Source organism: Oryza brachyantha, chromosome 1, assembly GCF_000231095.2.
Source record: "Oryza brachyantha chromosome 1, ObraRS2, whole genome shotgun sequence".
In the NCBI taxonomy this organism is placed as follows: Eukaryota; Viridiplantae; Streptophyta; class Magnoliopsida; order Poales; family Poaceae; genus Oryza; species Oryza brachyantha.
Window position 1 is genome coordinate 12702832 of NC_023163.2, and position 12438 is coordinate 12715269.

At 43.1% G+C, this 12438-nt stretch overlaps 1 protein-coding gene and 1 long non-coding RNA gene across 2 annotated transcripts; one reads left to right on the forward strand and one right to left on the reverse strand.

The window, feature by feature from the left end:
• The first annotated feature begins 960 nt into the window (after positions 1–960).
• LOC107305059 lies at positions 961–2289 on the forward strand. Its single transcript, XR_001551159.1, has 3 exons — positions 961–1190; positions 1266–1529; positions 2223–2289. It is a non-coding gene; the product is annotated as an uncharacterized LOC107305059 (long non-coding RNA).
• A 2031-nt stretch (positions 2290–4320) lies between these two features.
• LOC121054238 lies at positions 4321–4986 on the reverse strand. The gene is made up of 2 exons (XM_040523429.1): positions 4544–4986; positions 4321–4444 (listed from the first exon to the last, which is right to left on the reverse strand). Exons 1-2 carry the CDS (start codon positions 4984–4986, stop codon positions 4321–4323), a joined length of 567 nt encoding a protein of 188 aa, XP_040379363.1.
• Between the last annotated feature and the right edge of the window lie 7452 nt (positions 4987–12438).

Consider the following 12438-nt stretch of genomic DNA (forward strand, 5'->3'; position numbering starts at 1 on the left):
GTCGTTGCTTACAAGCTGGACCTTCCACCATCACAACTGAAGTAATGTCTTCGGGTTCCGACCGAAGAAACTAAGGTCAAAAATCTTGACCTGCAACCCGATCTTTCTTATAGCGAGTATCCAATTCGCATCCTCGACCAAATGGAGTGTGTCACTCGCAATCACTCTATTCCATTCCTCAAAGTTTAGTGGAGTAATCATACCAAGGATGAAGCCACATGGGAACGTGAGGATCACCTCCGTAATAGCTATCCTTTCTTCACCGACGCGTCGCAATCTCGAGGACGAGATTGTTTTTAAGGGGGGAGAGCTGTAACAGCCCTAGGTTCATAACCAGGTATTTAGAAATGCATTTGTTGTCCTTTATATTGCCTGCTTACTATGAGGCAATTTAATCATATGGGATAACAAAATTAACTCTAATCGGTAAAATTGAAACCACTTCTATTTCATCAATAACCTGAACAGAAGTATACATATTTAATATTTTATTCAAATATTAGTTTATTTATAATCAACAAATATAATTTTTTTTGAATTTTAGCTCTCTGTTTAGGCCTCCTAAAAATTCAAACCAAGTTTCAGCCTAACCAATTTGATCTTTTCACCAGATTTATAATACTTGGAATTTATGTGTGAAACTTTCAAAAATGGAAACTAGGTAACTCAATTTATCTCAACACCAGAACACACATTTTTTTACACTCTTGTAGCTAGGTCAAATTAGTTACCCAAGAGGGAGAGAAAATAAAATCCTGGGAAATTTTCAAGAATGAATCTATACTCAGTTTTTCACCCACCTCTCTCACCCTCATAGACAGCCACAGCTTGGGCCCACTTGTCACTGACCTTGGGTGTCTCTTTAGCCCCACAACACCCTCTTGGGCGTGCTCCCAACTCAGGATTTAAGGGGATGGGGCAGAGAAAACCCCTTCATCTCCCTCCCATTCATTTCTTGAGTTGTTGTTTTCTGTTCTTCCATGAGCTGAGCCCCCTCCTCATTTTCCCTCCCCAAATCTTCACAAAAATGCAAGAATCCAGCCCTGCATGTCACACCACAAGATCCCCATAATTCTAAGCTTTCCATCCATCCAAATAGCTTGCACATGCATGGAGAGTTGAGAGAGATCGAGAAGGAATAAGAGAGTGGTGTTTTCAGCAGCAGCAGCAGTTTGTTTTCCTCCACTTTGGTGAGCTTCCTTGCCATCCATGCTGCCTATTTTTAAGTTCCCTCCATGTTGATCATCTATAGTAACTTTCTATAGGTCATCCACTTGTTGTTGCAGCTAGAAGGTGGCTGCAACTCACCCCGATTTCATCTCTTTTGATTTCGGTTGAAGCAACCCCTAAGCAACGTCTTTTGCCATCAGCCCGGGGCTTTGCTTCGTCTCTTGCCGTCATCCCAAGGCCTTAGCCTTGCACAATACCATGTCCAGTCTGCTACCATGTGAGCCAAGTCTGGTGGAAGTTGGTGCAAAAGGGGAGGGAAAAGAGAAATCAATTTTCTAAAATAGTTTGAGCTGAAAAAGGTATGAACTTTAAAAATCCATAACTAATTCATATGAACTCCGAATTCAGTGAAACAAATTGCTATTGATTCATAAAACAGAGCTCTTCAATGTTGTAAAATAAAAATGACCAACTTTTTACTGGTTTTCTCTGTAAAAATATAAACAGCTTTATGTCTCCCTTGTGTGGTCTAGCTCTTAATAGATTCATAAGAAATTTGATAAAAGCTAAAATTGTGAAACCAATTTTGTTGAGCTTATATTTTGGTACTCTTTGCTGTTGTGAAAATAAGTTTGACAATACTACCCCTTAAATCATGTTTAGGAGTGTATTTAGCATTCCCATGATTTTAGCTTGTAAAATCCATAAAATAAATATTGACAATACATAAAGCTATGGGATATTTTTTTTCTTAGCACCTGTGAATGATTTACTTCCAACTAAAAATAATTATACTTGTACAAACTTGGTTTGAGTTGCAAATTACTTGTAATGCTCTAAAGTAGACTTAATTATTTACAGAACTATCATTATCAGACCTGAAAGCTTGTTATTTTTATATCTCCTAAACAATAAGTGTTAATCTAGTGATTATTTCACCTAAATTCATGTTAACATGTGCTCTACTCACTGTATTTCTTTCATGATTTATTGATCATTTTGCATGTGCATGTTTATTTGGCTCTTATTCACATATTGCTTTTTTTCGTTAGATTTGGCGAATCCGGGGAGTAACGAGCCACACCCAGAGGAGGATAGTGACCACCCTCAGCAGCAAGGCAAGCACCTAAGTATATAGAACCTATGCTTTCCCTATAAATATTTTGGTTGCAAAACTATACCTATATATATGCATGTGTTGCCTAGATATTAAAACGTCGGTTTTGGGTGAACTGGTAGATCCTAATTATGCATTTATTCCCTGTTATATTGCTGACCTTATACCTTGCCACCACTGTATACGAGTATTAGGCTTGTTTACTTCATTCATGCTTAGCCATGCTTAGTGCTAATAGAATCATAGGGATTGACAGTACTATTATTTGTGGTATATATAGACAACTTGTAGTATTGGGCATAAACTTGAGCACTTACACTAAATAATGATTAATGATATATGTTGGACATGGACGGGTGATAGGGCGATGAAGGGAGGTTGGTTTCCCCTGATGCAAGTAGCCCCGTCTAGGTCATTAAGGACCGAACATTTTGACATCTATTCAAGCACCTTTCGTACTTACCACATATCTTATTTGGGACCGTCTTGTTCTTTACTAGCTCTACTATGATCACTTATACCATGTTGGAGAGACATTAGGGCAGGTAGCCCTTTGGAGGGCCTCGGGTGCCTATGTTGGTCGGGGGTGCCTCCCGCGTGGCGCGCCCGCCTTGGTCACATCACACATGCACGTGACTGAGTCGTCGGGAACCCCGGCGTGGTATAGGTGGTTGGGGTGGGGTTAGGAAAGACATGTAATGAGCTTGTATCACTCACATACCGCACTTGATTGGGTATGTAGCTTTTGATCCTTGTTCATTTCGTGTGGGTACAGTTGTACACCTTTGATCAGAGTATAATCTATTCGAATAGCCGCGTCCTCGGTTATGGACATTGCTTGTTGTGTTAGTCAGTTATGTTAGCATTAAATGTGGATTAATATGGATGGGTTTATGTTCGATGCGGATGTTGGTGTGTTGTGCCCTAATGGTGTGGACTTTGGTAGTCCCTTGTTGTTGGTGAGAGTGCCGCTTGGGCTCTTTAGCTTATGCATTTCAGAATTATATACTTGTTGTCTATAAGATAAAATAATGCTAGATGTACTATTACTTAACCGCTTTACATGTTATTTGCTCAATAAAATTGGCTTTATGCAAATATTAGACCTAGATGGCTTAAGTTAAGGTAACACTTGCGAGTACAATCTTGTACTTAATCCGGTGTCTGCATTTTCAGGTGATGATTCCGAGTTTGAGTTGTGCTTCTTGTGTGGTCACTGCTCTGCCAGGGGTGGTGAGGGCAGTGAGTGATCCCTTCTCTTGCAGCTTGGCTCTTGCCTGGTTGGTTTGCCCTTATGGGGGTTGTGGCATCACCGACTCTTGTTTTATGCTTATGGTTATTTTGTGAGACTTCAACTGCTACTTATTTTGTGTATGTTGGGACCTCGGACCCTATGTTGTGTCATGTACCTTGCCACTTATTATCCATGATATGGTACTATTATGACTATTAGTTGCTTACGATGAAAATGTGAGGCTAGTTGAGCATGAGCAACGGGTTTTGATCGCTTGAGATAATCGGGGATAGCACTTTGAATCGAGTCACTAGGGTATGCTTTTGGTCGCCACCATCAAATGGTTCATGGGCATATGACGGAGTATACTGGCAAGCTATCTTACAGTTATGTCTTGCGCTCACTACTCGGCATTTCAGTTATTATAACAGAAGGTTGTCAACCGTGATCATGGACACATTGAGGACGAGTGGCTATTTATGCGTGTATGGATCCCACTCCTCCAATAGTATGTGGTGATCACATTGGATATTGGATGTTATAACACTCAGGGCGTCCACAGCTCCTGTACCCATCGTCCGGCGTATGGGTGTAGTCGGTCGAAGACTCTGGTTTTGATTCCTTGAAGAACCATGCCGTTGGTCCTCTTGACCTGCCCGTTGCTTTTCGGATGTGCTACAGACGCATAGCATACCTTGATCCCTCATTCCTTGCAAAAATCCTAAAAAACTTCAGAGATAAATTGCCTACCATTGTCGGTAACAATCCGGTTTGGGATACTGAAGTGGTAGATAATATTCTATATGAAGTCCTTCGCATGCGCCGAGTCGATTGTGGCGACTGGTTTGGCTTCAATCCACTTGGTGAATTTGTCGATGGCGACAAACAGGTGGGTGAATCCCCTCGGGGCCCACTTGAAGGGCCTGACGATATCGAGTCCCCAAACAGCGAATGACCATGAGATCGCGATGGTTTGCAGTTCCTATGCTGGCACGTGTGTCTACCTTGCGAAGAATTAGCACCCTTCGCATCTCCTGACCAGTTCTTGTCTGTCTGTGACGGCAATCAGCCAGAAGAAACATTGTCTGTATATCTTCCTGACTAGCATCTTAGCAGAGGCATGGTTGCCGCAGAGGCCCGAGTGCACCGACTGGAGGATTTTCTTGCCTTCGTCAGGAAGTACGGAGTGCATGAGGATGCTCGATGCACTTCGACGAAGGAGCTCTCCATCCGACATGAGGTAGCAGTAGCTTTGTCGCTTGACGCGCTCAGCTTCTGCTTTTTTAGCCGGAAGTTCTTCTTCTGTTAAGAATTTTATGAAGGGAGTTCTCCAATCTTCGATGATGACTGTGACTGTGCGATTGTCGGGGGAGATCGACTGGTCAGGCCTATCCTTGTCCTCTCCGTCAGTTTTATCATTCGGGGCTAGCTTTGGCTCGGCCTTCTTCTTGACTGTCGGCTCCATGAGGTGCTCAACAAATATGTCGGTCGGTACTTGTAGGCGTTTCGATACGAGGTTGGCTAATTCGTCAGTAGTTTCATTGTTGTGCCGGAGGACATGAACCAGCTCAAGCCCGTCGAACTTGTTTTCAAGTTTGCGAACCTCCTATCGGTAGGCCTGCATGTTTTCGTCGATGCAGGTCCACTCATTCATGACCTGGTTGACGACTAACAAGGAGTCACCACGAATAAGCAGCCGCCTAATCCTGAGGGATATAGCCAACCTGAGCCTGTGGAGGAGTGCTTCGTACTCAGCTACGTTGTGCAAAGCAGAGAAGTGAATCTGGAGCACGTGTTTAAATTTGTTGTCATTGGGTGACGTGAGTACTACTCCAGCACCAACCCTCGGCATGCGCAAAGAGCCATCAAAGTATATTGTCCAAGTGCTTCGTACTTAGCTACGTTGTGGAAAGCAGGGAGTTGAATCTGGAGCACGTGTTTAAATTTGTCGTCGTTGGGTGACGTGAGAACTACTCTAGCCCCAACCCTCGACATGCGCAAAGAGCAATCAAAGTACACTGTCCAATGAGGTACCTCTTTGGGCGTGGTTTCCAGCTGCACGTCGGTCCACTCGGCTACGAAGTCGGCGAGGGCCTGAGATTTGATTGCGGTTCTTGGCTTGAAGGTGATGTCGTACGGCATCATCTTCAGTGCCCACTTCGTGATGCGGCTTTGCACCTCCTTGTTGTGTACGATGTCACCGAGCGGATATGACATGATAACCGAGACCTGATGAGCTTGGAAATAATGAACTAATTTCCTTACTGTGATCAGGACGTTGTAAAGAAGCTTCTGGACATGGGGGTATTTCAGTTTGGATTCCCCGAGTACTTCGCTGACGAAGTAGACCGACCGCTGCACCAATTGCGAGTGCCCTTCCTCCAGGCACTTGAACACGAGGACCGTGCTGATGACTTGTTCCGTGGCTGAGACATAGAGCAGGAGTGGCTCGCACGGGTTTGGCGAAGCTAGCACGTGAAGTGGTCCGTCTTCTTTAGTAGCTTGAAGAAGGGCATGTCGTGTATGCCGAGTCGTGAGACAAAACGGCTAAGCGCTGCCATGCACCTGGCCAACTTTTGGACGTGTCAGAGCTCGCTGGGTGGCTTCATATTGAGGATTGCCTAGACTTTTTCCGGGTTGGCCTCGATGCCTCGTACACTTCTCGAGATTTAGTTTCATCCTGTAGCAACGAAGGTTGTTGAAAGTCTCCTGCAGATCATCAAGCAGGTCATCCTTCTCCCTCGACTTGATGACCACATCGTCGACGTAAGCCTCCATGTTGCGCCTGATCTGATCCTGGCGGCAACCTTGAATTGTTCATTGGTAGGTTGCTGTAGTGTTTTTTAGATCGAACGGCATCGTGATGTCAGTACACACTGAATGGTGTGATGAAGGTGGTTTTGATTTGATCCGACTTCCTTAGGCTGATCTGGTGATAGCCCGAGTAGCAATCGAGGAAGCTGGAGCAATGCATAGCCAGCCGTCGAGTCTACGACTTGGTCGATGTGTGCAGAAGACAAAACGGATCATTAGGGCAAGCCTTGTTGAGGTCCATGTAATCCACACACATTCGCCACTTGTTGTTTTTCTTTCTAACCAAGACAGGGTTGGCGAACCAGTTAGGGTACTTGACTTCTTTGATGAAGCCAGCCACGAGGAGCTTGGTCAACTTCTCCTTGATTGCATCTTTTCTATCCTATGCGAAGCGACGGAGATGATGCTTCACTGGCTTAACATCGTCCTTAACATTCAAAGAGTGCTCAATCACTTCCCTGGGAACCCCCGGCATATCAGATGGTTTTCAAGCAAAAATATCTTTATTATTTTTAATGTAAATTTAAAAAGTGTGAGCGCGAGTTCCTATTTAGGATCTAACTGACTTCCTATGAATGTAAATTTGGAGTCGGCCGGGTCAAGGGGATCTGCTTTTTCTCGCTGGAGGTGATCATTGCGGTCTTTTTGGACAGCAAGTCGTCATCCTCTGGCTTACGAGTTGATTCTTCGCGAAACTTCTCTCGGCTGGCCTTCTCCTCGACTTGCTGCGCGATTTTACAGCAGCTCACCGTCTTGCAGCTGTAACATCCTCGAAATTTTAGGGTAAAAATTTTTGCGAAAATGTTTTAAGTTGTAGTTCTTTGTTTTTGCCAAGTTGGAGCTCGTAAAATCCATTCCATCCCCGTTGATCTTTTTCATTCGTCGTGGTCTATCTAAATCTCTATAATCAATACAAATTTATTTGTAGTTAAATATTACTTGAACCCCATTGTTGACCGAAAAGTCCGACACTAGTCCAATTAATTTTGTCTGTTATCAAGTTCTTCCCATAAAATTTCGGCGTTCATAAAAATCCTTATTCAAAGTCATACCGATATCCGTAAACTCCAGTCCTATTCATTTAATTTTGTTTTATATGAAACCTATCAAGTTTCTGTATCGAATTTTTGTTATACTACTCCTATCCAAATTTCGAAATCCTCGTATTTATCTTCAATACAAAAGTATATGAAATATCTCAAATTTTGCAAACCAATCGCAAACACTAAATCTCCGGGTTGTTCATTTCGCAATCCCATAGAATCTTGTGCGAACCATTGTTTAGTTCGCCATCAGAATTTCTTTAAAATTTCTAAATTATTCTTCGTATTAACTCCGGCGAAATCTACCTAGCCCATCTACCATTTCTTTGTTTCTCTCTACGTGTTTATCTTCCGGCCTCTTTGTATAGGTAGTTGCCGTCGCCGTCTTGCTGATGAGCTAGCCGACCACGCAGCCGCTCCGAGCCACGTCCGCATCGACGCGTCGCTCTCACGTACGTGCGCCAGCCGCTGTATCATCCCAGCCACCGTCTTTCACCACCTCCTCTGCTGCTAACGAGGTAGAGCTTAGCCTCTGTCTCAATGAAGAACGCTTATCTGCCAGCACGTTGCAACCGACGTTGTTCACCATCCTCATCTTGCCACGTGACTGCTCGACCGAAATGCATCATAATCCACTCATGACTCCCCTCGCAACTGATCGTGCTCGAACCAACTCAAAGCCTAGTATATATGATCGCCATCTTCTTAATTGCGGCCGCTGCTACTACTTCCTCTAAACTTCCTCTCTGTCTCCTCTCTCTCGCTGCTGCCACGCCTAGAGAAGGTCACAGAGATCTCCTCCTCTGTCTTCCTGAATCTGCGCCGATTCGCACGGCCGGAATCGTCGCAGCCGAGCTTAAGCTCGCCGGAGTTGGGGTCCCAGCCACCGGCGTTCGACCGTGAAATCCGTCGCCTCCTCTCCTCTATCCCTCAAGTGGAAGGTAAAAATGGAACCTATACCTCCTTTACTACATTTCCCCTCTCCTCCCATGTTAAAATCGTCGCCGGACTTGTGCCGGAGTTACCTCCCGCGCCGCTGCTTTGCGGCTGCTCTGTTTTCTGCCGCCGGGTGCACGGCGCCCCGCCGGCCTACGCTGCCACTCGCCTAGCTGCTAGCCCTGATACCTCCTCCGCCCTCCACTGGAACTCCCAAGCCGCCGCGCCCTCGCTGGAGTCCGCTTGAGCGCCGCCGCCGCGGCCGTCTCCGCTGCCAGATCCAGGCCGCTGCCGCCAGCCCGGCAGGTTGCCTCCCGGCCGCCTCCACCGAGGGGAACAGGGTCCCCTCGGCCTTCCGCTGCCGGAGCTCGCCTCCCTGGCCGGAGCCAGCCATCCTCACCACCAGCGCCCTCCATGGCCATCGCTACCTGTGAAGAGAAAGAAAAGAGCGAAAGGAAGAAGAAAGAGAAGAGAGAGAAAATAAATATTTTCCTACTCGAAAATAATTCCAAAATTTCCCTTTTCCCTTTAAATCAATTTGACTATCCGTTTGATCTCCGATTCCAAATTCGAGACCTATTCTAGACTCCTTGAATTATTTCAAGTCCAATGAATGGTTACTTTCATCACCATCCGAGACTCCGAAGTCGTAACCTTAATTTTGATCCCATGGTTTACTATTCGTTAATACCGGCGAAATCACTCAAATATCAACTTGACTTTTGACTCCATGTATTATTATTTGGTTAGTTACTCTGCCAGACTAAATAATTATGCAGTCAAATCTTGAGTTTGTCCTAATATATCGACGAGGTTTGAAACGTCGATTTCATATTTCTTTCGACCTGACCCCATTTAATTCCTAAATTATTTTGCTCTTATACGCTAATCCATACACAATTCTATTTAATTCAATAAATCAATAATCTACCATCACTATCTAGCCATTTCTTTGATTTAAGCCAACCGTATATGATCCATATGCTCTTTTGATACGCATAACTTAATCTTAAATGCGTATACAATTCAATTAGTTACTTTTGTTCTAAATCTAGTTATATGTTACTATTTACTGACTCAACACCAAGTCTTCTCGTTGTTTAACACATAAAATAATCTACCCCTCCTATAAAGCCACATGCAGTCATAGCATAACCATCCCACCATATAATTTTAGCTTTCACTATTATCGTCTTCTACTTTAAGCCCTAAACCATATCTATCTGAATCTCCAATTGTAATCTTATTCTTTGAAATAGTTAAAGTCCATTCAATTGCATCTATCCTTCAATTTACCATAATATCTCATAATATCTCTTGAACCACTGGTTTAAACTATCGTACGACCATGTAATTATAACTCATATATTAACCCAATTGTTGTCATCCTCCCGAATCCAAGTTTGTGTTGTCTATCACTAAATAACCTTGTCTGACTTATCGTCTTCTCTTTCGACACCTTAACACATAGCCTCTCCCATATACAGTTTAAGCTATCATCTCTATTCAAGGGCTTAGTAAGTCCTAACCTTTAATCATCCATTATCTATATGTACCTCTATTTTATCCTAATCAACCCTTGTCTCGAGTTATACTCGATCTTTATTATGTGGTATTTAAATCAATCTCGTATTATGCGAAACCACATAAAATCATGTCACAATCTTTTGATACCTCTTACTTTCGGTCTTTATTATACACCGTTTTAATTCTATATCATAATTGTCTAGATATGCAATCATGATCCTAATCCCAAATCAGTCTAAAAACCTTCTAAATTCCTTCAATCACCCATTCAACTATTATCTCTGTCTAGCTCTAACTTTTGTTGCTATTTTATTGTTTATTTATAGCTTTTAGTTTTATAGTTTTTTTTTATTGCTCGTTCTTGTGTGTGTGCGCTAGATCGTATAGAAGAAAAGTCTATCAAGTCGTTGTAGGAGCTGAAGTGGGTCCATACGGCTACGTTGAACCTGCCAAGAAAAACCACATTTTGCGAGGCAAGCCATTAATCCATCCTTGATCAATTTGAGAATCTAAGTAGAGAACCACTTAGTTATGTTATGCATTATTTATTTACAAAGTTATTTTGACGTATTATTATTTTCAAATAATCTTGCTATATTAGTTATTGCCCTATATTTAATTTACTATCATTGTCAATACAATAAACTACCATATCTTGTTCCCTGATAACCTAGGTATAGGTTGTAGATTTCATCAGATTAATATTGTAGTGGGTAATACCACCAAAACCCCATATAAAATATGTTTTGACTTGAATCACTCATTTGAAGTGACACCAAAGTTAACTTCAATTGAAGATAATGTTTTGAACTACTTTGCTATGCCATGTGAAGTTCAAATCGAGATATTTGAACTTAACATTTACTGCTCCAGTTAGTCGATGATCTGCAGCCTTTCTGTGTATATGGCAATATCGGTCTTAGGTGTGTATTGGCCACTGAGTGTGGGTGAGAATTGTTTGAGGGTGCTGCGTGTACACAGGGTACTATGTATACCCAAAATAGGTCAGGAGGAGCTGGCAGGCCTCTGAGACGCTCAATAGTGGGTGGAAGTTGTGGCGGAGTTGGAACACACCCCCTTCGTGTTCGGGACGGGGCCAATAGCCGCAACATATCCTTTAACCCGCTAGGTGGATCTTAGATGAGCTTGGGGCAGTATTATGTTATGTTATTTACAGCCTTGCAAACTATGGATATCGTGCGGGTAAAGTTGGACAGACGCTGCAGAGTCGTACAATATTGGAATACGTCGTGCTCCCGGTTAATGGAGATACGTCATAGGGTGATTCCTATTCTCATGGTATGAGTAGCTTCTTTTTATAATTAAAATGAGTATTTGGTAAATGTTGAGAATAATGGTAAATTGATACTACTATTGTTTTAAAATATTGTTTTATATTTTTATGAATTAGATGTTTATGAAAGTAGGGCAAAACTATTTATGATAGGATTGTTACCAAACCTCTTTGAGGAACCCTATTCCTTTGTACTCCTTGCATGTAATATACTTGTTTATTTATGGTTATAGCTTGCTGGGTACTTTTGTACTCACCCCTTACATAAAATGTGGTTCAGAAGAATAGTTTTTCGTCAAGGTTGCTCGTGTTAGGGTCGCTTCCTTCGCTCGAGCTTGCCTATGGTTTTGTTGGGTCTTCTGTTTGCCGTCTGGTTGGTCTTTTCGAAAAGTTAGGCTGACGTGCTATATATAGGGATTATCAAGGGCGGGCTAGGGTTAGTTGTAATAAAGCAGCGGTTAAACAAATAACAGAGATTAAAATGAATAAAGGTAATTGAATACAGTAAAGGATAAGTAAAAAACAGTTGTAAAATACCACAACACTGTGCAACGTTACACCATGTTGCAACAGGCCCCAACCACTACTCAACGTTACACCACGTTACAGTAGTCCCGAGTGAGAACCAGTTTACTCAAGTTATTAAAGGTTCACTAATCCCAGTGAAGCTAGGAGTTTGCCCATAACCGTGGGCACGGCTATTCCAATAGATTATACTCTGATCAGAAGTGTACTACTGTACCCACAAGACACGACTCCACTACACTTGAACATGCGCCGACATACCACCATGGTATACCGGAAAGGAGACCGTGATAGGACCCGACACACAACCTCCCTATTTAATCGCACCGCACTTCAGGTTTCACCCCCTCCTTTACACCAAGTCGGGCAGTCCCCTCTTGTGCCTTGGTAGATCCGGAAGCAGCAGAGGCTTTCGTTGCACCACGATTGCCCGTCCATACTCCATCACGCCTACCCTTGCCTTGGTACGTCAAATAGTTCGAAGCCATGCTTCAAATCCCACCTTACCCATTTCGCCATGTGGTTAGCACTTAATTACTTCCAGGGTTTCCCGTGAACCGGTCCTTAATTGCCATGGGTGCGACTCTCAAAACCATGCACCCATAGCCCACCATTATCAATATTTTAGTTGACATTAACCCGAACCGGGTAATGAAACAATATTACAGCTATTCAGAATTAAGCATGATTATTAAATGATCCCATGAGCTACTTGTTCTAAGCACGGCTAAGCATTAACCTAGGCCTAACTCTAATCAAGTTACCCCTGGTCCGTCAT

Bases quoted from the DNA above. Each gene is read 5' to 3' on its own strand.
- LOC121054238 (XM_040523429.1), bottom strand. From the start codon at position 4,986: ATGGAGCCGACAGTCAAGAAGAAGGCCGAGCCAAAGCTAGCCCCGAAT. The intron at 4,445-4,543 runs GTGCTAATTCTT...CGATATCGTCAG, and splicing joins CTGGTCAGGAGATGCGAAGG to GCCCTTCAAGTGGGCCCCGA.